General features: G+C 42.6%; 1 protein-coding gene across 1 annotated transcript; it reads right to left on the reverse strand.

Annotated features, from left to right (window-relative positions):
* Nucleotides 1–1,892: 1,892 nt before the first annotated feature.
* LOC121304654 (cyclin-dependent kinase 18-like) lies at nucleotides 1,893–25,910 on the reverse strand. Its single transcript, XM_041235919.1, has 15 exons — nucleotides 25,747–25,910; nucleotides 16,876–17,019; nucleotides 11,706–11,851; nucleotides 11,330–11,455; nucleotides 10,901–10,957; nucleotides 10,586–10,700; nucleotides 10,125–10,219; nucleotides 9,875–9,937; nucleotides 9,416–9,539; nucleotides 8,234–8,410; nucleotides 5,869–5,974; nucleotides 5,488–5,530; nucleotides 4,805–4,895; nucleotides 4,214–4,291; nucleotides 1,893–3,622 (listed from the first exon to the last, which is right to left on the reverse strand). The coding sequence occupies exons 2-15, from the start codon at nucleotides 16,997–16,999 to the stop codon at nucleotides 3,588–3,590; spliced, it is 1,380 nt and encodes a 459-aa protein (XP_041091853.1). The 5' UTR covers nucleotides 17,000–17,019; nucleotides 25,747–25,910; the 3' UTR covers nucleotides 1,893–3,587.

Raw genomic sequence — 25,910 nt, forward strand, 5'->3', positions numbered from 1 at the left:
AAACTTAAGGAGAAGAAGAAAAAAAAAACATACACTTTACATAAATAATGAAAAGATAGAAAGTAACATTTTAAATGTGTTTTTTTTTTTTTTTCTTTAATAACTAGATGTTTACAAGACATCTGACGTCAGACATTTTGCAATAAAGAAGCTACCGCCTCTAATTTTCCATTGCAGTGCTTGAGAAGCATCATTTGATATCATGGCATATATTTTCAAAATAGTAGTTCCTATTTACATGTGGGAATCGAAAATACAGGTCTAATTTGCTTGTATCCGGATTGTGAGAGAAGCTCCCTGTTCTGTTTTCAACAACACACTCTTGGGTTCATATTTGGAACCAGTCAGAGGTTCCAAATATTATAATTGTGTGCTTGGAACCCAGTATATACAACCCTGTGCAGTTCCGTGGATAAGAGTGGTTCTTTACAGAAGACACAAAACAATTCTAAAGAAAGCCTGCAGGTTCTGTACTGAGCAATATGCCATTTCTAAAGCTGAGGGAACACAAATCCACTTTTTTTTTTCTTTTTAAGGAATAGTGGCTTGAAACCAGGCAACCGGGAGACCTAGTTTGAGAAAACTTTGCTTTATCAAACCTCAAGTCTTGCCTGGTGTGCCGTGCAGTCGCCAGCGAGCAAGCTCCAAGCCACAAAGTGACTTTGTGCTTCCCTCGGCTTAAGAAGATTTGCCCAGCTCTTTCAATGCCTGTCCTCTACATTGGACACGAGCCAGTTTGCAAAGCAAGATTAAAATCCTGATACTCGCCTATTTTAAAGGAAAATGAATAAAACATGTGTATATTAACTTAGACTATTTAAATCATAACATCCTTTCCAAATGAGGTCAGTCTTAGATTCCTACAGCACACATATTGGCCAATGCATTTGAAATCTCACTCCAGGTTGCAGGTTACATAACATACCTGGGTAAATGGAGTCTGTTCTGTAAACGGCAGTGCTGAGTAGGTTTGCACAATCCAACGTCTGGGAGCAGGAAACCTGGGCTGGCAACGGGTCAACGATTGCCAGAGGAAAGATGCCATTGTTTTTTTTGTTTTGTTTTAATAGGATTGGATTCTTCAGGGAAGAGAAAAGATTTATGGAGGAGAATTTCATCTTTGGGCAGACTATACACTGAGTTCTGTGGGGTACAGGTCAGGCAGCCAACTTTAGCACAGCATGGCTTTTCATTTAGAAGATGTAATTAGGTGCTAGCCCTCGATTTATCATCAAACGAAATGGGAAAACTAATCTTCTCTGCTCAAGATTTTCTTTGTTCTAATTTTGGGGTGGAAATGTAGTCCCGTGGGCAAGACAGTCACGCAGCGGACCGTAATTCAGTTCATTAAAACTATGTAGGTTACTGAATATTAGCAAAGACAGAGAGAACTAAAATGAGGTTTAACCAGAAGCGGCAGCATGTTTGAGGTCACCAGACATGTCATGTTTAAACACCATCTAGTTTACATTTTTAGGGGGCTTCATCCAGATATTAGAGGTTACCCTTGTGGTATTTTCAAACCCATTAAGATCCTTGACTAGAAAACACATCCAGGAATGGAAATAAGACCCCATGCCAGGTTTACTAGGTTTAGTAACACACCTGAGCTTGTTACCTATGTACACGATGGATAATCAAACACTTTTTAAAACCTGGAATTTATGAAACTGCTATGCAAAAGGAGTCTTATTTCCGTTGCTGATGTCTTTATCAAAATAAACATATTGTGGAACTCAAAGGGCCATGAGATGGACAGCCCTGAAAAACGTTTGAGCCAGAATATTACTGGCATCAGTTTTTAAACAAGGAGAGAGGTGTATGTAATGGGAGCCAAACTGGTCCCCTGTGCAATCATACAGAACTACAAACAAGCCAAGTATTTACTTAGGATTTATTTATCTTTTCTCATTGTCATAAATTATGGCTTGGCAGCATCCACAATACATTCAGTTTCATAATCTTCACAACAGAATAATCACACAGAATATTTAATACCACATATTCCATACAAAAAGTCTAAACATACCGCATTTATAAAACAATTAGACATCGTCTACAATAGTGTTCAACATACAATGCACTCTTTAACTCCTTGTATGATCACATTCTCAGAAAACGCTTGAAGACATTATATTAATTCTTTAGTTATTACACGTGCAGTATTTCAAACGGCTTTCGAATACTTCGGCAGTTTATTCAACAGTACAGCAGTTCCAGATATCAGAAAATACAGCTCATTCAAAAGTATACATTTTGTATTTCTTTTATTTAATTTTTTTTAGTTATTACCATTGTGTTTGTTGTATTTATATAGTATTTATTCATCAGTGAAGTTTATGTCAAAGTAAACAAGCATAGAAACTGCAGATTATATCATCTTAAATTTCACTCTGTATTTTTATCCCATATGATGGAGGTCTGTAGTTTAAACTATGAAAGTGCATTGCATTGGCAAAATGTGCTTTATTAAGTTAAAAAGATTAACAACAAGATATATATATATATACGCTATTGCACCATTTTAAAGACCAACTGTATATGAACATACCGTATATTAACTGTCATGTATGGACAGAGATGTTGCTGTAAAATGTACCTGTGTTTTTCCCCCATGTGTGAGTATCACAAACAGGGGTGACAGGTAGAGCAGATACACAGGGTGGAAAGGAAAGTCACAGATACGGCTGGGGTTAGTTTGGATCATTGTGAATGAGAGGTATACACTGAATCGGGGGCAGACACGGTATCAGGGCTGCTGTCAATAGGTCTGCTTTCATCAGTGTTGGAGAACAATGTGTGGTGCTTGCTGTTGCTAGCTCTATTGTTATGCACACTAGGTGGTACAGCGAGTTTGTGGGCAATATCAAATCTCCTGGACACACCAGGAGGTTCCTAGTTCTACCCTTATTATAAGTTAGTAGGTGGTGTGTCTTCATGTTATTACAAAACATGTTCGGTTTGGGGCGAGAGGACAGTGAACAGAGGCTGAGCAATGCTGGCTGCTCAGGCTCCTAATGACAGCCAGCCTCCACACGATGACTTAACTTACTGTGGAATCACAGCAATAAAGATTGCACTGGGGTATTACTGTTAAACATAGAAGACCGGTTCAATGCATGGGGTTGCAGCGTCACATAAGATGCTCTGGAGTGCTGACAGACCCTTCACGATCATTCAGTGATTCCTCATTGTAAATGCTTGATCGTTTTTGTTAGTGTCCACTTTTGGTAGCAATGAAAGCATTCAGAACTACCAATGGAGACTTCTCCTGGTTTTCTTACCCACTTGGATCCAGCAGGCTAGAATGGGATAGAATAGAATCTAGGCTGGGATAGAATGGGTTCGGAAATTGTGTCTGGAGGCAGCAGAAACAAATACTGAGAGAATGTTGCTAAGCCAGATCCGGTGGTCAGTAATGGTGCTCTGCTGTGGTGTAACTGGGAGTTCAAGTTTCTCAATGTAAAGAGTGCAGCACAGGAACCAGGCTTCCCCGCCGATGGGCAGCCCATCCTCCTTGTTCTTCTGGAATGCAAACCCCCACCTCTCCCTCTCCCTTCCTTTACAGCCACTCCACCTTCCTGAGCCTAAAAGATGCTCTGTCTTCTGTTCTTGCCACGAGCTACAAAAGAAAATGAGAAGCCTCCTTTCATGACAGTATAATATAAGACTGCATGTTGCAGTCTGAAAGGCCCTGGCTCAGGTTCTGCTCACTATAGGGTGTCTACGCTTTCAGTATCAGCCCTCAACACAATAGGATCTGTTGAAATGATCTAAAACAGGGCTGGTCCTTCCACTCCTGGTCTTTGCTCCAATCCTGTTCTAAATCGTGTAATTGAGCTAATTAAAACTCTATCCAGACCCTAAAGTAGTTAGTGATCTCACTTCACCTGTTAAACCTGGAGTGGAATGACCCTCCAGGACTGGGATTGGCCACCTCTGATATAAACAGTGGTGGATCTTAATATTGCCAGCCCTTCATCACGAACCTCACTTGCGCAGGTGTGACCTGAATTAGATATACCTGAAAGGAACCTTTCACAACTCCACATGCACCAGAATTGAAGCTATAACGCGGGTCTAGGGGGACACACAATATAAGCGTTTTTTATATATATATATATATATATATATATATTATATATATATATATTTTTTTTTTTTTTTTTTTAGTTAATAGTGTGTCTTGTATTTGAATGTGCGATGAGCCCACCTGCTTGTTGAAATACAGAGCCCCTGTATCCTGGATCATTCTGGAGCTGAATCTCTTTGAGGGAGAACACGGAACTGTCTGCAGAGGAAAAGAACAGAGTGCACACTGGTTATGTTATTCTTACTAGATTACCTTGTTCAGCAGGTAAATGAAAGTGTAATGTCACCCCACACAAAGCATGCCCATCACTTCTGAACGCTCAGGTGACCTGGTTGCACAACCTGAGCGGTTTTGAGAACTGGAAACTCTGCAGGTGTGAATAGCAAGTCCAAGGTCAAAGTCTCTCGCACTATGAATATTTTATGTTTAATAACTTGAACAGAATCGTGCACCTTTTTTTTTCAAGCGAGACCCACTTTTATACTGATCCAGTGACATTCATACATAGACACTGTGTTAAATAAAACATGTGGTCCGTTTTGATCTAAAGTCATTTTCACAGCTTTGAAAAGGATTGAGTGTGAGATTTCTCACACACAAAGGTGGTTATGGGTTCAGTTCCTCTTGGAAAATGCGCTTGTGCTTTGCTTCAGAATAGGACTCTGGGTGTTAGAGGCAATCTGTTAAACCCCACCCTAACTGTGGTCTTACTATCAGGTAGAGAGTGGACCCGCTCCCCTAGACTCTTGAAGTATGGGTGCCTCAAAGCAGCTTCTGCAGATATCCGGCTTCTCGCCTCGTACTGTGAGGATGAAGAAAAAAAACAAAACAAGAGTGAGCAGCGGCCCTGAGGGTCAGAACTTTCTTACAGTGCAGCACAAGCTCAAACCAGAAGCGCTGCACCTGAAGCAACTTCTCATACATTTGTTCAAGCATGCTGCCCCTTGTCTCAACAGAGAATTGAGGCTACATGGAAGGCACTGGATGGAATTGTGTAGACTCGAACCCTCAGGCCACTGTTAAGCTATTTCATTAAGAGCTACAGCCGCTCGCTTTCCACATGGATTAAGCCAACTGGCCCCAGGGTTGCAATCTAACCAAGCTTCTCTGGGTTTAGTTAAAAGTGTTGTTTCTTATTCTGCCTTTAAAATGACATAAAACCGTGGTAGTTTAGAGTGGGTAAAGGCAGTACTCCCGTTCATTGATATTTTAGGTTGAAACATTCTGACATGGTCTAAATCAGGGTTTATCTAATATTTAATAGGAATAATTTCATTATCAACAACCAGCGACACAGCTTTTAATCATAATATAACAGGACCACCTGAAAGAACATTCTCAACGTCGGTAGATTTTATGCAAATAGAAATACAAAAAAAAAAAAGATATCTTACCAATAAGAGATTTGCAAGAAGGTCAATTCCCTCTGTGTCTAACCTAGAACAAAAATAAAGGGAAGGGCTATTTAGCGTTGTTATTTTTTGGAGATATGGGTCCTATTCACAATATTTTAAGGACTGTTTAAGGACTTTTACAGTATTTCAAAGGTGTTTATTAACATGCTTGAAACAGTGTAAAAAAAACGTTTTCATGGACAGCAAACTGGATTCGATTATTTGAAATAGTCTTTAACAAGAAGTTCTCTCCAAAGGGTCCATACAGAACAAAAAAAAAACCCCTGTAACTATGCCATTTGACCACCAGGTTTTCTATTAAAATGACTTTTTCTACAATTGTAATATGTAGGCAATCCTAGTTAAAAGACTGACTGCTACCTGGGCACGTGGTTTATGAGAGGCTGTTGTTTGTACTGAGGGAAATGGTAGGATTTAAACTCCTCATTCGCTGTTATACCAGACCAGGTGTCGTCTGTCGGCGTACCTGTAAAACAAGAAAAGGTTTTTAACCGCAGAACAAACAGACAGCCTTCGGGAAACATGGCCTCAGATACATTATTTGCCTGACTGACTGCTCCAACAAAACAATCAATTCTGAGAACCTGAAAGAGGTCTGGGGGGGTATGTTAGCGTTGTACAGGCGTCAATGCTTCTCCAGTGGGCTTCGGCGCATGGCGAAATACTGATATGTCTCCTCGCGTCCCCATTGACCTCGAGGAGTCTCTTCAGAAGCTGGAACAGTTAGTAAGCACGGTAGATAAACGGACAAAAAAAAGGCAGATTTGAATGTGCGTAAATCATTCCTGTACAGCGTGCAAATGTAAATAAGAGCAACCAGGATGTTTGTACTGCCTGTGCAGTCATGTAGTCCTGGACGGTTCAGTGAGCACCTCGTGGCCTGGCTGTAACTCATTCTACACGCTGGACATGGGCACTCCTGGAGCGGAAGCGATTAGCGGCAGAGGAACGATGAATGCAGGACAGCCTGTACTGAGTTAGCTTGCAATGGGGTCAAACCAATGGATCCCTGTGTAGATGACAGCATGCTTTCTCACTGTCCTCTCCTAGGCTGTCTCAATCCAGGGGGCATCTTTCTCAGCCTGATGGTGATTGCTTGGTATTTGTTGCTTGTATTAGTTTGCCTTTACACTACGGATTTCCATTGCTTTGTAACATGTGCTGCCATACTTCTCAGTTCTTTACCACACGTGACAGTTCTTTGCTTTGCTTCCGCTGTGCTTTCGCTATGTTCCTCATTTCCGGTTTATTCCGAATTTTACCGATTTTTTTTTTAACGGAACCTCGGTTTTTACTGATTTATACCCGATTTTTTTTTTTTTTTTTTTTTGTCTAGTATTAAATATTTTCCCGGTATTATTTTCTAAGAAATATATAAACTTTTGATTAAAATTGTTTGTTTTTATTTGGACTCAGACACTCAAACGTCGCTATAGTGTTTAGTTCTCTATCAAAGACATTGGCCGGTTTTGTTATGTTATGTTGTCTAGGATTTTTCTTTCGCTTTTGTATAATTGCAACACGCAGCAATACAGTGCAATTATGCAAAAATACCGTTATTGAAAATTGCTATTTTTTTTTTTAATCTGTGTACCAAACCAGACTTAAACAAACTGCGTACACGTATCCATTTAAAAACTTTAAAAACCCAATTCAAAATAATAACAAGAAATGTCAAATGAAGGACTGGGACTACTATAAGCATCACACTTATTACAAAAATGACTGCGTAGAAGAGATGTGATCCCCACAGCGAGCAGAAACTGCAGCGTGTGAAGACTGAAGTGTTTCAGGCTGGTGTGACTGGAAACGAACCGCTCCCATTGTCTTTGCCGAGATCGTTTGAAAACAATTCACACTGGCCTCTAATAGATCTGATCGTTTGCTTCAATCGCTCCCGTATACTGACCGATTTTTACCGAGGTTTCCATGTAATGTTTGTAAAATGCGGTACATACGTTACCGAAAGGGATCGGTTTTGGATGCGGTACTGTTAAATTCCACAGGGGGGCACTGGTGCATTGGTGAATCCTCAGTAAGAGCGCACTGTTTTGATAAGGGATATTGATTAACATTGATAACCCACGCTCGTTTCCTATTCCCAAGCGCGATGGGATTCCGTTCACACAACAAGGTAACTTATTGATAATTGTATACTGTCTGTAGAAATCTGCAAGCATAATCGGAAACCAGGAGCTTAAATTCAAACTCGGGTTTTGATTTGCTTTCCGGCGGGGTGGAATTTCCAAAGGAATTACACACTTCATGTAAAGCTGTAAACACCTGCCGTATCCAATCTGCATCTATATGTTTGTGCACGGCACGCATCCTTTAATTGAAATCTGGGTTCTGTGTTTTTTATGGCACTTAAGTGGGCACACTCCAAAGCTGTCATTATATTTTCTTACAGATTGCATTTGGCTACTTGAAATGAATGAAGATTCAAAAGCTCTTAAAGGGTATCACAGCATAGCGTTTGCTATGGCCTGGCTTATAATGAAGCAATGAGAATGGTTGCACTGAAGATGTGCTGGTAGGCACGCTGCGGCAGTAGCTGCACAGTTCCTATTTTTAAGTTTATTGCTGGTAAACGCATGGCTAGTGAACCAGAACTACAGCACAACTGAAATGGATCAACTTGGGTTGCTGGCCAGTGCGTGCCGGAGCTCACTAGCTGTGATCGCCACCTAGGGTTTAAAGCGGAGAGTGCAGTTGTCAACCTCACCTATGAGCCTGAAGATCAAGTAGAATTCTTCTTTTACCGTGGAGCCCGGAAACATGGGCCGTCCCGTCACCATCTCGTACTGAATGCAGCCCACGCCCCTGCAGCAAGGAGAGAGAGAGAGCACACGTCGTTTCAGTGCCCTGCTAATGCTAACTTCTACAACTTCCATAGTCTGGGCTGCCCAATAATGTCACATACAAACTTGCATTATAATTTGCCTTAATCTCTCAGTAAAATGCACCAAACACACCCTATCTTCAAGCTTGTAAAAATCCTGTAAAAATATCTACTTTAACTCAAACAGTCTTTCTTTGACTCTTCCTCTGTATAAATTGATAAAAATATTTAGAGCTGATCAACCTGAATCCTGAGTCTCTTTGGATATTAGAGAATAAATCCACGACAAAGCTGCCCTGATGTATTCTTCCTGCACCTGTGTCTAATCGCTCTGAGAGCTGAGGTGTCCGATCATCTTAGAAACGAAGCTCAGCATGGCACTGCAGTTGTAACAGTGCAATGCAGAAGTTCATTTGTACAGTACAAACTATATTAAACAGTGGCATGTAATTTGGTATCATACAGTATATGATACGCCTGCCTTTCCTCATCACCGCTGTGCACATTGTTTTCTTTTCTTTGATCACTAAGTTAGTGTAGTAAAGAACTTTTCAAAGTTTGCTGTCAAAGTCCTGTGATTGTTCCCTGTGGTATCTGGCACAGAGAAGTGAACACTGGATATAACTGCCCAATTGCATTGCCATATTAGTAGACACTGAAGTTTACCTGTTATGTTGCCAGACCAAAGCATAGCGTCCTCCTCCAGATCACTTTTATCAAAGCACATTCAAGAGATCTTTCCATGTTAAATACATGTGCAATGTCAATAGTGCTAGTCCCTGCTCCTCTCTAAATAAATCACAGGTGGAACAGTTCAAGACCGCTTTAAATAAGTGATGTTAAAAATGAATTAAAGCTGATGGTCTTTAGCTTTCCCTAGAACTGGCTTCTTCAACAACCTGGTTAGATTCTTACTGGCACTAAGACAGCTGATTTCACTGCTGCCAGTAGCTACACAAACGACATTGTAATAACCTGGCATGCCGTGTGTGCCAAGGTATGTATGAAAGTAAATATCCAATAGCAACCAGTATGAAATCGCTGGCTTTGGCCGATGCCCCTTACCAAAATCAGCCAGCTTGAGCTCGCCCTTCTCGTTGATGAGCAGGTTCTGGGGTTTGAGGTCCCTGTGGAGGATCTTCCTCTTGTGACAGTACGAGAGACCCCGCAGGAGCTGGAACATGAAGATCTGAGGAGGGGGAAGAGATACCAGTGACAAGTACAGTACAGTCCAATCCAGTACAGTGTAGTGAAGTGCAATACAATACAGAGAGGATACACTGGTTCCAAGTGGGTACAAATAATCAATGAATGATCAGTGACCTAACCACAAATTCATTATTGCCCACAAAGACCATTGTGCTTCCTGTCTGTATCACACACAATTAAGCATTTATTCCTGATGATGGATTTAATCAGGACTGTGTTTTGTTGTGACGTTACTGTTATACAATGCAGTACTGTCCAGTACAGTACAATGCAGTCCAGTGCAATGCAAGACGCTGTACAGTTTTGTCATCTTACCTTAACGTTATGCATGCTCATGATATTCCCACAGTTGTCCAGATACTGTTTCAGATCACTATCCTGCAACACAGAGAGAGAGTGGATGAGAATCGAGAATCAGAACACCACAGAGTGAAGAGATTCATTATATGTGTATAGTCTAAGTCAGGGCTGTCCAATGCAGTACATGGCTCCACATCATAGCTTTCTTGATTTAGAAGTGAAGGCTGCATATGCACTCATGTCTGTTTCATCCCAGATGCCTTACCAGGTACTCGAAGACGAGTGTGAGGGAGCGGTCTGTGTGGATGATGTCATGCAGCGTCACAATGTTGGCATGCTTCAGGTTCTTCAGCAGGGACACTGTGGGCACAGGAAGGAGGGTTACACACACACGCACACACATGCACACACACACACACATGCACGAGTGCGCACACACACACGTACACGCACGCACGCACGCACGCACACACACACACCGCAGCAATGCAATGCAATACCATTCCCATCACTGGCCTGCCACAGTTATAACACTTTCCATGTTCTTGTTAACATCCAATTTAAAATGTTTATATATACTATACTTATGAGGGAAAGCAATCTAGTGTGTCTCTCTTGCAACGTCTATATTCTGGTAAAGGATTCAGCAGCGGGCGAATGGGTGAGGGGCTTTGTGCTTCTTGTTAATATTGGTCCTGGTACTCCAGTGGGATATTTGGGGCACACCTTCTCGGATGGCAGTGCAGGGGGCTCCCTCCTCGTGCTCCAGTCGAATCTCTTTCAGAGCCACCAGGTTCTCTGTGAGCTTACTGCGCCCCTTAAACACCGTGGCATAGGTGCCCTGGGGTGGGAGAGAGAGAGAGGAAGGAGAGAGAGGTTAATCCACATAGTTAGTCAGTCAGTGTTACAGTGTTCTGAAGTCTAGGGGCTGTGGGCTGTAGTTTGTCAGTGGACTCCACTGCTCTACATGTATCTGAACTGCCCTGTATGCCACAAAAACTGTACTGTGATTGTTTATTGAACAGAAGGGATTATTCTCACCTCTCCCAGCTTGTCCAGCTTGATGTAGGTCTCCAGCTTCCCGAAGCCAAGGTCAGACTAAAGAGAATAAACATGTCCAAGAAAGAATCTAGGCATTAATACATGGAGCCGTGCTTATATACTCGCTGTATAGCAATCTAACAACATTTACAAACCTTTACATGTTTCATACATGGCACACTCATGCAAAATAACTACTAGGGAAATACATAATGAGTTGTGAAATCGTTAATACCAGTTGCCTTGAAAATAGTTTACATATATTTTCCATTGCAGTGTGCAGTTGTAAGATGCTATTGCAAGTGCAGCTGCAAAGTGAGCTGCGGCATTTCCTTTTAATAGCACAATCTGCTCCCAGCATTGAATAGAAACGCTTTGTGATTGGCAGTGAAAGGAGGTCAGAGTTCAGGAGAGGAGGCGAGTGCTGACCAGCGATGCCCGTCTGGACGTCCTGCTGAGCGGTTTGGACACAGGCGGACTGTCCATGTGCAGTTTCTGCAGGAAGTCCTCCGGGAGACGGGTGTCCACAGGCAGGGATATGCGCTTGGTGATGTCCTGGAGAGAGGGGGGGGGGACGCAACGAGACAAACTTTACCAAAACCACAAGAGGAACTCTGTGCCATAAACCTACCCCAACCGTTTAATCACATGACATGAGAACAACAGTAACAATTTAATAAATACTATAGAATGAGGTCTGCAAAACAGCACGTCTGTCCCAGCACTAACACAGGCGGTCTCTAATGCTGCTCTCTGGCGTCCTCTCCCCCTGTGTAAGGAATAGCACCCAGGCAGCGGTACCCACCTCCATGGAGAATCGACGGTGGCGGTGGTTCTTTTGGTAGCGGAGCTGCGTGGGGGACTGGGTGCCCTCAATACAGGGAGCAGGACTGCGGTCTGGCTGCAGGGCGGGGTGCAGGGCTGTCAGCTGCAGATCACTGGGGACCAGGTCTGTGGGAGGACAAAATAGGAAGACCAGTGTGTTACAGACAAGGCTGCCACCTTTAAACGTGGAAATGCCTCTGTTTAGAAAATCCAGAAAATATATATATATATATTTTTTTTTTAATACTTACGTGCCAGTATCGGTATGCACGCTCCTGTTATGAAACTACAGAGTCCACAATGCACCTGACCCGACTTCCTGCCGATTTACTACTGGCACTTGGAGAAGTGTAAAATGCCTTGCTTTATGATGCAGTCTGTGTCAGCATTTTTTTTTAATAATTATTTTCTCATATGTATTTGGAAAAGGAGACTGTATAGCAAAAAGGCAAGCACAGTTTCAATTGAGAGCTGTTGTTTCAAACTATGATATATAACCAATCTCTAACACACTTACTATTAATACAACTTAAACCCAATCTTAAAGATTTCCTTTTCTTTACCTAGGTCATTGCTAGTTATCATCATTAGACTCAAAAAGTTTGTATTGTAGACTTATATAACAATCCCCATTAAACAGACCACTGTGGTAAGGCATGGGCTATGCAGGATGTACTGAAGTGCATCATATAACAGCTTTAAAGAAGAAGTAAAGGTAACATCTATTCTAACAGTGCAGTGTGATGTAACCAGAGGAGTTTGTTTTACATTTCTAACAGACCTTCTGGAGAGACAGTGTGTAAACCAGAACCTGATGTCCTATCTGGCACTCTATTAGACTGTTGATCGCAACAGAGAACACTTGTTTCAAAAAGAAATATCAAAAGCTAACTCCGCTCCACTTTTGTGGACAGTGCTTATGGGTTTTAAACTCTGGTTTTATGCTTATGATGATAGCTTTCTTAAGTGCCAAACTTTTAACGGATCAAAGGCTTTTCTTGTCTACATTCAAGCTTTGTATGTTTTTTTTTTGATAGCGTGCATTTAAATCACAGTAAAACAAAACAGCTTGATTGTCCCAACTATTTCCCATGAAGTGCGTGTTTGTCTTGTTCGTGATGATGTTGTGTAAAGAGAGCAGTCGTTATTGCTGAAATGAATCCGTCCATAGTCCATAGCTGCCAAATCCTCATTAAAAATACGTTTCCTTGATACAAAACCATCCTTTTTAATTAAAAGCAACAGCTTTCAGAACCAGTCTTTAAATAAACCACGCAAGGCTGGGGTGATGCATCGATCATCGTATAGTATCGTTTGATCACCCACTGGCATCATTTTTATTGATTTCTTTTTTGCTTTTGACACTTGCTTGAGTTTTGACTACTTGTTCAAAAACTGTAACTGTATTTGCGTTAATTTTTCAAATGTAATCTTTCAAGAGGGGCAGCAGGAAGATGCATCTTACATAAAAGGCCTCTTAAAGAATACATTAGCATTACAAATAAGTCAAATGAGGGACAGCTCATGGGACTCCAGTAAGTGGGAGCCCAGGCAACACTTCGCCTCAGCCTCTTATTAATTCACTCTTCTCTATTGTCGCTTAATTAGCTTGTTTCTGTCCGAGCGCACAAGAGCCAACATGAAAAAAACATGAGGTCCTTTTGAAATCTCCTCTGTATGTGTTATAGGCGATTTGAGGCATACACAGACAAAGCAGACAAGAACACACTATTCAGCTCCTCTCTGGGGATCTTTATAAAAGGAAACCTGTGCAGAACGATCTGCTGCCTGCTCTAAACCCTTCTCTAATCATCTATTGACAGATTAGCCTCTCACCCGTAAATTTAAAACACCCAGCAGAGACACCTTTAAAATACTGAGAGAAACTGAATTAGTTCAATGACGAACATAGGTTTTGAAAAAAGGCTTCTGGTCAGGATTAATCGTGATATGCAAAATATCGCCCTCAATTCATCTGCCACTGTGCGGGGGCCCTGCTACTGCTGTAGAAGGGACTAATGCTTCAGGAAAAAAAGGAGAGCCGAGCGCAGATATCAAAAGCGGATTTGTGATTTTAATTGTAAGGCCATTAGGACAGCTTTGATCTTCAAGACAGTAATTAGGGTCGGCATCAAGTCATTTTTTTTTTTTTTTAATCATTATCTTTAATCCAAGCTGCCCGCACTGGCTTCCTAAATCTACTTCAAGCTGCTCTGAATATCTGTCTGATTTATTCCCTTTCGAAAGAGGATTGGGGTGTGAATTTAGTGCTTGTGACAGATTATAAGGTGTGAGGTCACTGATGCAGACAGATGCAGTGTTGGGGTTCTTTCACAGCTTTGCAAGCGTGAGATACAGAGAGAGAGAGAGAGAGAGAGAGAGAGAGAGAGAGAGAGAGAGAGAGAGAGAGAGAGAGCATCTCAATCCTGACCTGTGCAGGTTGTGTGGTGGTTTTGTGTTAATTTGTAAGACAGACTCATTCCTCTTGTGACCAGAGCCGTATTCACACACAGGCCTTCATGAAGAAATGGATTTGAAATCCAGCCTGGCTTTCAGCTTCAAGTCAGCCCTGCATGTGTACAATGACCCAGCTGGAGTATGTTAGGAAGATGGATGTGTCTATGGAGGTGTTGTTCTCTCATAGCACCTGCTGTTTGTTTCTCTGCTCACCCTGCCAGTGCAGATGAATACTCCCCAGAACCCAAAGCAATATCATTAGAGAACATGGCGGGCGGTTTATCAAGGCAGGGAGTTTACCACTTGCACATCTTTAGTATCGAGAGCCATTGCAAGGGCCGTTTGCAATGCTTCATTCCATCAAGGCGGAGGAAGATCTTGCACCGTGATTGGCTTTGGCTGTCTGCTATAAAAGAAAGCACAATTGCGGATTGAGGATACTGTCATATGAAAAGCCATGCTGTCGGCATCAATAGTTAAAACAGAAACGACAGCTCCCGACTTCCACTGGGCTTCCCGAACTTTCTGAAACAGGATTTTTTTTGCTCACTTCATTTCACTAGATTTATACTATATGCAACGATGTTAATATGCAGGTCTGTAAATAGTGCATTGATACAGAGTTCAGAAACTGTTTGGCTCATTAAAATAGACCCTTACTGTGACTTAAATAGCCTGGGCTTGCTCTACAAAGCCTGACAACACTCCTCAGAAGGTGCTGATGTTTTGAAGCAGTTCTGTGTCTGTGATTTAAACTACTTGCTGGTACAAGACAGGATTACTCCAGATCTGTTAGCTTTCCTTGTGTTATTAAAACACCCTGCAGACTGCAATAGAGAAGTGCAGAGGTGCGTTTTTAAGAACTTGGGGCAGTTGTATATCCGGGCATTGCCTCGTCCCCCTGGTGCATCTGTGTGAGAACGTGGCGGTTCCCGTCTGGTGCTTTAAAAAACGATCCGTGCTGTAGTTTGATTGATTCCTCCTGTCACAGCCTGGCACGCAGTCAGTGCATCATTTATGCCAGCCCCGAGAGAACACATACACACGCACACAGCGTTGACAAATCCATCTCCTGCCTATTGTTAGCTGTCCAGGGGGCCTCTGTCACTCTGCCAGCCCCACTTAAGCTCGTTTGTCTTGGCCACGGTGCGGGTCAGCGGTTGCCACAGTGGATTAGCCCCACATTCCCCTTCCATCTCCAACCACTGAATTAGATTGTTTTCATGTATCTAGCTTTATCTAACTAGCTGTTTATATAGTAATACGCATTATGTTAAAGTTTCATATCATACAAAAGCATTCTTCAATTCCTGGGGGCCTTATTCTATTTTATTTTTAGCTCTACATTGAGTGAAATATCAGATCTATTTATCTGCAGGCAGGGTGTTTATCATAAAAAACAGACTGCACAGCGCTCACTGGAGCTACATTCTGAGTCTGAGACACACGAAGCACATACTGTCTTAAACAGGGCATATTCAGCTTGGTGAATCTGTTTCAATATTCTGTGCAGCTTAAATGCACCACACAGGAAGCCTCAGCCTGCCAGGTGGCAGTGCTCATGACAGAACGTGTTGTTTTAATTGTGTGTTATGTCTGTACAAGCCCGGGAGTTGGGCAACCTTGTGAAGGAACAGAAAATGAGATCCGAAATCTAACGATGCTAATTTGTGTAACAGAGCAGCTTCTGCAGAAAGAGCCCGAGAGCCATTTTGCCTGGAACTCGGATTTCACGCAGCACTCTGATTGCATACTGTGTGGGAGCTTCAATTAGGCGGCTTTGCTTAATTAGCAGCTCAGGCAAGGAGAGGAATAATTAGGGATCTGGCATCTCCAGCTGTCATCTGCGAAGTGCTATCTCATCTACCAAGACACAGCGGAAAATCACACGCATTAGAGATACGGGGGTGGCAGCACTTTGAGAAAAGTTTGAAAAATATTGTGTTAGACACAACTGTCTTTTTTAAATCAGGGAAACCTACAGCTATGGCCAAAAGTTTTGCATCACCAAGAATTTTAGGATTGAGACATAATTAAAAAAAAAAAAAATGAACATAATTTAGATCTTTTATTTAACATCGTGTAATCAAAGAAACTACAAAATGATATTGCAAGTCTACAGGAAGCCATAATGCTGGTACAGTATTTCATGTTAGATTTTGAATTTTTTTTCTCAGTTTTTTAGTGTTTAGTTATTATGGAGATCCACAAAGCGGTGTGCAATTCATTACGTTAGAATAACATTATTCAGCAGGTTTCATTCGACTTTATGAAGTTCATTCTGTAGGGCGATGCAAACCTTTTGTCTGCACAAAGCAGTACAATGATGTTTGCTCTACAAAGTTCCAGCTGTGCTTCCCTATGCTCTCACTAGATGGCGGCATTAAGCACCATGACACCCTCTAGTCATCAGAGAACAGACTCACGCCAGTGGAGCAACTTACTTAAACCCTAGCAGGACTGCTAGCAGCTGTGTAATGGATTTGGGTTCAGACCTAGCCTCATTTAAGTGTTTAGTTATTATAGGAGTGCTGATACAGTAATGACTCTCACTTGTGACTGTAGGAATTGGGAACCTGTTGCGAGGGCAGAAGTGTGAGGCTCACTGTACAAGGAACTAGGAAAGGTGTAAGTGTTAAGGATCTCCAAAGACAAGCCATAAAGGTCCCACTCCCACCGTCTCCCTCGCTCACCCCCGCTCATGTGGTTGTTGAGCTGGTTAATTTGCCCGGTGAACTCGCCCAGGGATTCCTCAATGGTCTCGGTGCGCGGCACGGACAGAGAGAAGCGCCGCTTGAAGTTCTTCATCTTGTTCATCTTGGCGTGGTCGGGCAACCCTGCCGGGGAGAGAGCAAGGAGCCCAGTTAGGAGATATCAGCGACGGGAAAGAGCAAACGCAGCCGGATTAAAAAACAGACCGTCATCACAACAGAGGCGTAGCCAACACTTGTGTGACGATACCAGAAAACCTGATAGAACTAAGCAGAGTAGAAGACCACTGGCCATTCCTACCCCAGTTACCTCCTGTACCCTTTGCACTGCTCCCCTACACAGTTTAGTTGAAATATTTCTAAAATTTTGCTTCACTTTTGAGCATCCCTTTACAGGGTAACACCAATCCACTGGGACTACTCAGAATGATTGGGAAAGCCATGTAAGAGGTGAGGGTCTTTTATATCATTCACATATATGTGGACCTATTTATCTAGGGTGTTTAGCTTCAGACATTGCCAAATTACACACGGTTCAGTTTATCTGAAAGGGCTCTTGAGAATCTTTCATGAAAGCTTTTTAGAGTGAGAACTGAGGGTCATGACATCTGTCCAGGCCTGCATTCTCAGAAATGACTCCTCAGAGTGGATCGTTGTTTTTTAATACAGGCTAGCCCCGTGATCTGAGCTTCGTGACGGAACTCCATGTGGTATCCATGGAAACCTACTGGCAAAGGTGTGCAGTCTCTGTGGAAATAATTGAGCAGTGCACCACTTAGATTACAGGTGTCAGACAGAATATTGTTGTTGATCATTCAAGACCTTCTACTAGCTCGCACTGCTGGTGACAAATCCGTCTTCCTCATCCTCTCCCCTCCCTTCCAAATCTCCATCCCTGTGTCCCTCTCCCTCTGCCCCTCTCTCCTCTGCACTCTCTTCCTCTCCCCCTCTGCCTCTACCCTCTCCTCTTTCATCTCCTTCTCTCCTTTGCACTCTCTCCCTCTCCCCCTCTCTCTACCCTCTCCTCGCTCCTCTGTACTCTCTTCCTCGCCCCCTCTGCCTCTCCGCTTTCATCTCCTTCTCTCCTCTGTGGTTAGTGGTTACCGAGTATCAAAAGAGCTTGTTGCTAGGGGCTCTGGTTTTTGCACCAGTCTTTTACTGTAGTTGGTTTGCAGCCTGATTAAGTCACGACTTTGAGAGGAAGGGAGGTGGGAGGAGGCTGTCAACCTCTCTCAACTGAGGAATCAATTGCACTGTGTAATATAATTAAAAACACAGGTAATCAAAAAAACAGACTGTCAGTCCCCCTGGAGACAGAGAGATTCATTTACAACACAGACTGTGACAAGTGCTGCAAATGAGCCTTTATAGTCTCCTAATTTATATTTGGATTCTTTAACCCATGACCCTCCAAACGCAGAACTAAGAAACAAAAAATCACTTTAGATCACAGGCCATATATAACCATGTAATAACACGGTAATATTTGGGTAACTACAAAATGCTACTACATGGAAACACATCAATAATAAATACCCACGTATATCCACTAGGGGCAGTGTGTTGCAGAGCGAGCGTCTGCGTTTTAAAAAGTCTCCTGGATCTGATGACTGAAGCGGAGGTCCAATCTAAAACACAAGAACACCTCTTTTTAGATCACTGTGATAATTCAAATGTGTGTATGGAGATTATATACATTGATTTCTGCCACAAACAGACAGCAGGATGTACATTAAATGTTCATTTATATATCCGGTTTGTACGATGAGGACATGAGGAAAATGTTATCTTGATCTCCACATAATGGTTTGAAATGTCGAGTTGCTGAGATCATTTATCTTTTTTCCACTCGCCATAGGTTTGTGCGAGACCAATATTACTCTGTCACAGCTAGCACTTTACAATCGAGACTACATTTGATGTTGCCATGCATTCACTGTTTTATCCTGATTCGCTGTGCTTTACAATTCATACCATGCTTTTACTTATACCCAAAGCAGCACAAAGCTCAGTTTTACAAACTACATTATATCCTTGCAGCATTGCACTACACTTCTAAATATAGCATGCCACCTACACACCTCTGCATCAGCAAAGAAGAGCACTGACACCTATCCTTGAACGCACAGCGCTGGCAACACTTCCATTGGCAGCGTGCATGGCAGAGATGGGCAGTGAGAGCTGGGGTCGGGCACTGCTTGTTCTCTCATCTCTGTCTCGCAGTTATCGATCAGTCTGCCGTCTCTGTAATGATTAGCAATTTACAGCTGTGTTTGTGACCACTGTTTCCCCTTCGCTGCACAGCGGCACGGTGATAAATCCGCAAATTGTCACTGATCAATCCCCACTCCTGTCTGTGATAAGAAGAGGTCAGCCCTTATCTTTGATCGTCCATTCCATCAAACACAATAAAAAACACTACGGCTTTCAGAAGGAGGGGGGATTGGGGTTTTCATTCAGACCCAGGACACATTTTCACTGCCACCTTTAGCACTGCTCAGCTAGTAACTTCCAATAAGGTCTTCACCTAGAAACACCCCTCAAGTGCTCTCTGTTGTTGAATAAACCAGGATGTTAAGCGTTGGACGTCAGACTGGGAGAGAAGGTAGGGTATTAACAGCAGGAAAGGCATGGTCCAAATCGATATGCCTTCAGAGATGTTTCACAAAAGAAAAGTTCACATGCACAATGATAAGGCGGGCAGTGATCTTGATACTGAAGCTGTAAAAAAAGTTCCACATCAGATCTAGTCCTGCAGAGCAGCTCTTAAATGTGTGCACTGAGAGGGGAGCTTCCTAGCACTGTAAGCCCATAGCATCCTTCCACAAACGAACATGATGTTTCTAATGCACAGATAGTCACTGGGTTTTCAGTTTATTATTTTCAGTCCTAGCCCGATTATTGCGTAGGATTCCTTGATAATTACAAACGCTTGCCAGAAAAACGAATTATCATAACCCAAAATACAAATGTGCTTTAATCAAGGCTTCATTTATAAAGTTTTCATCAACTTTGCAAAACCTCTGTACTTTGAATTAAGTTTTTTTTTTTTTTTTTTAAACAATACATGTCTTAAAAATTATAACAAAATCGTTAAAAAAAAGAATGGCAGTGAATGCTTCGTGAATATGGTTCTTGATTCTACAAGACAGAACATGTTTCATTGACTGCAGGAGGGACATTCGTGAAGTTGTCTGGCTGAGACCACCAGAGCTCAGTTGACTTGTTGGTGTGAGTTTAGACACGGTCCCTGGGGTGAAAGCAGCAAGGACCGCTCCACCGTCTTCAACTCCTGTGGGGTAATACTGCGCTTACTCAGCGACTGGTTTCTGTGCCTCCAGTAAGAGGCACAGTGTTCATGGCAGGGGAGTCAGGAAAGAGACAGTTTTTCGCTGAATCTGAAACGTTATCGTTCCCTGAATAGCATCCCCTGACAATGGAAGCAGTGTGGACGTGGTGCTGATAATTCAGCAGCTATCGCTAATTCATCCTCTCAGCAGGATCAGAAACTGAGAACAGCAGGGGAGAGGGTTAGAGTTTTTAAAAAATCTATGTTCCTTTGTAGCTTAGGCAACATTCAAAATAACTCCATAGGGTCATTCCAGGGTAGAAGATTGATCGATAAACTATGGCTCCTGAAGACTGTCTATGTGAGGACATAAGCAACTGGTGTGGGAAGATGACGGCTGCAGAGACATTTCGATCAATACACACAATAACCTAATACAAGTAGCATATTGACCCCAACAGTGCAGGAATTTACAAAGGAAATGGCATGTTTGACCCACACTGTCCCCTGTTTAATGCCACCTGTGTGATCGACTCACACCCTTCCTACCCTCTTGTCTCCTCGTTATCAGGTGCAAACCAAAGTAACATTCCCGTGAGATAAATGGGTGCATGGTGGAATTAGGGTTCATTGTGCTTCCCAAGTAGGTGATTTCTGGGCACAAAACAGGCACGCTCTCCCCCCGCCACTCCACCTCGCAGCACCGCCAGAGCGACAAAAACAGAAGCAGCAATAGCAAACCGAGGCGAACCCGGGGCCTGACCACAGCTGCATCTGCACTGCACTGCAGCACTCTCTCCATTAGCATGTGCATTGTGTAAATGAATGCTTTTTAAGACCAAGACTGTATGCACATGGTGGGGGGGGGGGTCATATTTGCATTTCCTTTTTAAAAGAGCGATGTTCCCGTTCTAATTTGCTCAGTCTTGATGTGCCTAATTGCTCTGTCAAGAATGCTTTTTAAATTGGAATGAGCTCCATTTATCTTGTTTATTAACACATGCACACACACACGCACGCACACACACGCACGCACGCACACACGCTTGCACACACGCACACAGACCAGAGAGTCAGCCCAGGGCAGAATTTGTCCAAGTTTCCATTCATGCTTCAAAATGAGACCTAAAACCGCTGTGGATTAATTAGCCATTCAAATGAGAAATCGAGCTGCAGATTTTCAGTCTTGTGGTCAGTTTGGGTCTCCTTGTGTCACTGAAATAGAGGGTGGGATTAAATTTTAATAATGGCACTCGATTTGAACCAAATCTCCGAACCGCTGTGATTAAATATAACTGATGTACTTGGTAAGTCAGTCATGCATAATTGCAATTATCTTTAGAAGTGTAATTATTAGGTGTAATTACAGTGTATTCCTGCACTCATTTACTCAGGCTTGCTGTAGAAAAACTATTACTTGATCGCCCACACCTTGAGAATCAAATTTGCTTAATATTATCTTTAAGAAAAAAAAAATGTCCTGAAAATCAGTTAAACAGCAATTCTCTCCCTTTCTGCAAAGTCTACTTAAAAACTTAAAGAACTGTGATTGGCTCAAATGTGCTGGAAGCTGTCTGTCACCTTCCTTCATCTCCGCCCCAGTCCCAAGACGACTCTCGACTCTCTTAACTAAAAAAATCCTTCTCAAAAGATAAATAATCTCCAGCTGCTGGTACTAAATATTGACAACATGCAGAAGAAATATCGAGGGTTTGAGCCACCTCCATGGAAAATTAAAGTAAACATAATACTGTTGATAAATCATCTGGAAGTATAGCCAACGCAGTGAAGGACAAATACTATTGCAAATTAGCCATTCAAGTTAGTGCACATAGCACAGTTAGCTCAAATGAATACCATGTTAACAGTATTCCTTGCTGTTGCTGCAACAGCCCCATCTCAGATTGCAGCACATTCTCTACAGTGAGCTCTGCACCGTTTTCACTTCTTTCCCAATCACTGTGTGGTTAAAGTCACAACCCAGCAGCCTTCCTGGCTTGAGGACGAGTGTAACTCCAACAAAAACAGCATACCAGCTGCTCTGATCCCGCAATCTGGCGTCGAACTGTGAATTCAGCACAGGCGGGGTTAATGTAAAAACATCAATGTACTACTGTTAATATTTCAAACTTAAAGATGAATGTGTGTATTAAATCACTGTGTCATTCCTGCTGGTTCCAGATTAAGGAAGTGACTCAGGTCTACAAAACTGAGTCAATGTACCCTGCAAAGCAGCAATCACAAAGCACAGAGAGTATATACAGCCATAAATCAAGTTCTTCAAACAACCAGAACAACTAATAAAATGGCTTTGTTTTTATCTCATCTGCCCGAAAACATATGTCTATTTTTACATGCGTAGCATGGAAATGTAGATTTTTTTTTTTTTTGTAAACTTTTTGTTATCACCCCAGCGAGGCCTTTAAAAAATGTAAAATACACAAATGCATAAATGATAATGCTTAACTGCTCCCACGATCACTGCAGAGTTTTCATTCAGGAAAAAGTACAATAAAACCTTCTCTAGCCCATGTATCATTCTATTTGGAATGCTAATGCATGCACAGTGTTCTGCGCAATGCTATTAGTGCGGGTACTCTGCTACTAAATTGTTCATGTCAAAGGGGATTATTAAAATAGCTGGGAAAATGCATTAGTCGCCAGTGGAATCTTTTGATGCAAAGGTCAGTGCAGATTCAGTTCTGCACCTACACACAGCACACAGTGCTATTGTCAACCTAATTGCTTTCTTCCCTTAGTACCTTTCTGCTAGGTTCTAATATTGCCCGTAACACCAATCAATTGAACAAGACAGAAAGAAGCAGGAGTAGAAAACAGCAGCATGTAAACATGGGCATCCCTGGAGGAACGCTGCCTCTATCGAGGAAGAATAATGATCACACACAAACACGCACTCGCCTTGAAAAATCAAATGAAACACCCACACAATCAACTCTCTCTTCAATTGTTCTCTTTTATGAATACAAACACACTGCATTGTTTTTTGAAGGCAGTAACTCCTGAAGAATTGATGCTACAGAAACCTTTGCGTAAATAAACTAACCCTCCAGTCGTGCAGCTGTCTACCCAATCCCCAGGACAGCACAAGTGTAACTCGTACTGCAATCCAATTGTTGCTTTATTAAAAAGGGACCATCAGAAATGCGATTAATCCTCACTGCACAGGGTGCTGTTTATTACAGAACTGTCCCTGTTATCTGCACAACGTCCTTTTAAAAACTACACAGACACATAATGATACCAAGCTTGCATGTTTAATTACAATCGGTTCGATGAAATAAACCAGCTATAAACCATAAACACGTCAGCAGATTGTTGCATTTCTGACTTGTTCCTCAGACTAAGTATCAAGAGCAGATTTAGTTCTCTTCCAGTACAACCCTGGATATGAACCTCAGAAGGGGAGCCTAGCAATCCTTCTGAATTCTTAGACTGCCCCTCACAAGCGCAGAGCCACTGCATTATCTACAGACTTTATTAATCGATGGTAAGACATACCTGGCATTCTCTGTCACCAGTGCAAGAATAAAGTAAACGTGCATTTGAGAGGAAATCTGGTCTCCCAAAACTGAGCTACTCAAACCCACTGCCTTCCACACTGCAGCCCAGCACTCTAACCACTGAGCTACTCAAACACACTGCCTTCCACACTGCAGCCCAGCACTCTAACCACTGAGCTACTCAAACACACTGCCTTCCACACTGCTCCTCAAACACACTGCCCCACACTGCACTCTAACCACTGAGCTACTCAAACACACTGCCTTCCACACTGCAGCCCAGCGCTCTAACCACTGAGCTACTCAAACACACTGCCTTCCACACTGCAGCCCAGCACTCTAACCACTGAGCTACTCAAACACACTGCCTTCCACACTGCAGCCTTCAGCAGCTCTAACTCTAACCACTGAGCTACTCAAACACACTGCCTTCCACACTGCAGCCCAGCACTCTAACCACTGAGCTACTCAAACACACTGCCTTCCACACTGCAGCCCAGCACTCTAACCACTGAGCTACTCAAACACACTGCCTTCCACACTGCAGCCCAGCGCTCTAACCACTGAGCTCCTCAAACCCACTGCCTTCCACACTGCAGCCCAGCACTCTAACCACTGAGCTACTCAAACACACTGCCTTCCACACTGCAGCCCAGCACTCTAACCACTGAGCTACTCAAACACACTGCCTTCCACACTGCAGCCCAGCACTCTAACCACTGAGCTCCTCAAACACACTGCCTTCCACACTGCAGCCCAGCACTGTAACCACTAAACAACTCAACCTCATTACTTTCCACATTGCAGCCCTGCACTTTGTCTAACCTCTGAGCAAGTCAAACCAACTGATTAAACGACGAGAAGGCAGCAGTGAATCAGCCCAGGCGGTTCAAAGCAGTGCTCTTTCTCTGCTGTGTCTCTCCAGTGTGTTTACAGACACTCAGTGGTGCCTAGCAAAGCCAGGGAGGCTGGGGAGCGTGTCCGCACTCAATATTGCCATTGTCTCTTATTTCCTGTGCACTGTGTGCCTTATCTGGCGCCAGATGGATAGGAGAGCTTCTGTTTCCGAAGAATTTCCAGCGGCCACACAACGGCTCAGGACTGAGGGACAATGAGAGAACCTAACAGTGACTTCAGGCTGGCACTGGTAAACTGGTACCACAGTGGCATACGGCTGGCACCCCAGTGGTATGAACCAGTTCAACCATCCATTCTGGTACCATTGTTTCACAACTCAACCAGATCCCCAGAATGGCGTTTGGGGGTGCTGTTGTTAAAAGTGGATTCTTTTTTTCATTATTAACCAAGAGGCTAAACTCCAATAAGGTCAATAAATATCTGGCAGGCAAAGTTGCCCAACACACCTTCACTTCCCCTTATTAATGCAAGCTGAATATCCCTCTAAACAGGGTGCTGCCTGGCAGCGGATTAACCCAGCGTAGTGCATCTTTAAATAATCCAGCGAAGAGCAGTGTCGCATCCCCGCATTACCAAGGACTGGATTTTGCATGGCATGCCACCCTGTAGTAAGTAGGAAGTTTGGTCCGAGGGAGATGTCATTAGTACCTAAACAGAATGTGAATTTGATTCCATCTCTAAGTCTCTATGATATCATTAGAGTACTTGTCTTAAGTGTACATTCAATTTAAAATACAAACCAACTGTAGTTTTAAAACTTTCCACCAGTTGGCACTACGTGTTATGCATAAATAGCATTGCAAGTATTGTTAAATAAATAAATAAATAAAAAATACATTTAAAATATATATATATATATATTATATTATATACTGTTGATTTCGCCACTGAGCCACTCGAACCCACTGCCTTCCACACTGCACTGATACCATGAACCCTCTACCTTTTATCACAGCCCCAAAACTGAGCTCGAACCTAGACATCAGTTATTCTGACAAGCCAGAATATGCAAAACACCTGTTAGACGCAGCACTGTTTTTTTTTTTGTTCCTTCCCCCAGGAAGCACATTCACACATACAGTATTGTACAAGCAGAGAGCAGGATAATCCTCTTGATATACTTACAAGAGTGAAGGCTGTACCAGAAACAGCGTTCCACTGCTTCAGTTCTTCCTAAGTGTAAAAATAAATAATTCCCAGTTGAGTTGCAAGCCTTTAGTTGACAGGATCAGCTTTCTCTATGCTGTATACAGAAGCTACCTTCCGCTCAATGACAAGCACAAAAAAAA

This window comes from Polyodon spathula, chromosome 39 (assembly GCF_017654505.1).
Source record: "Polyodon spathula isolate WHYD16114869_AA chromosome 39, ASM1765450v1, whole genome shotgun sequence".
Lineage (NCBI taxonomy): Eukaryota > Metazoa > Chordata > Actinopteri > Acipenseriformes > Polyodontidae > Polyodon > Polyodon spathula.

Coding starts and splice junctions, on each gene's coding strand:
- LOC121304654 (XM_041235919.1), bottom strand. CDS start 16,999: ATGAACAAGATGAAGAACTTCAAGCGGCGCTTCTCTCTGTCCGTGCCG. Junction 11,852..16,875: donor CAACAACCACATGAGCGGGG/GTGAGCGAGGGA, acceptor GTCCTCCCACAG/ACCTGGTCCCCAGTGATCTG. Junction 10,958..11,329: donor CGTCCAGACGGGCATCGCTG/GTCAGCACTCGC, acceptor TATTCTCTTTAG/TCTGACCTTGGCTTCGGGAA.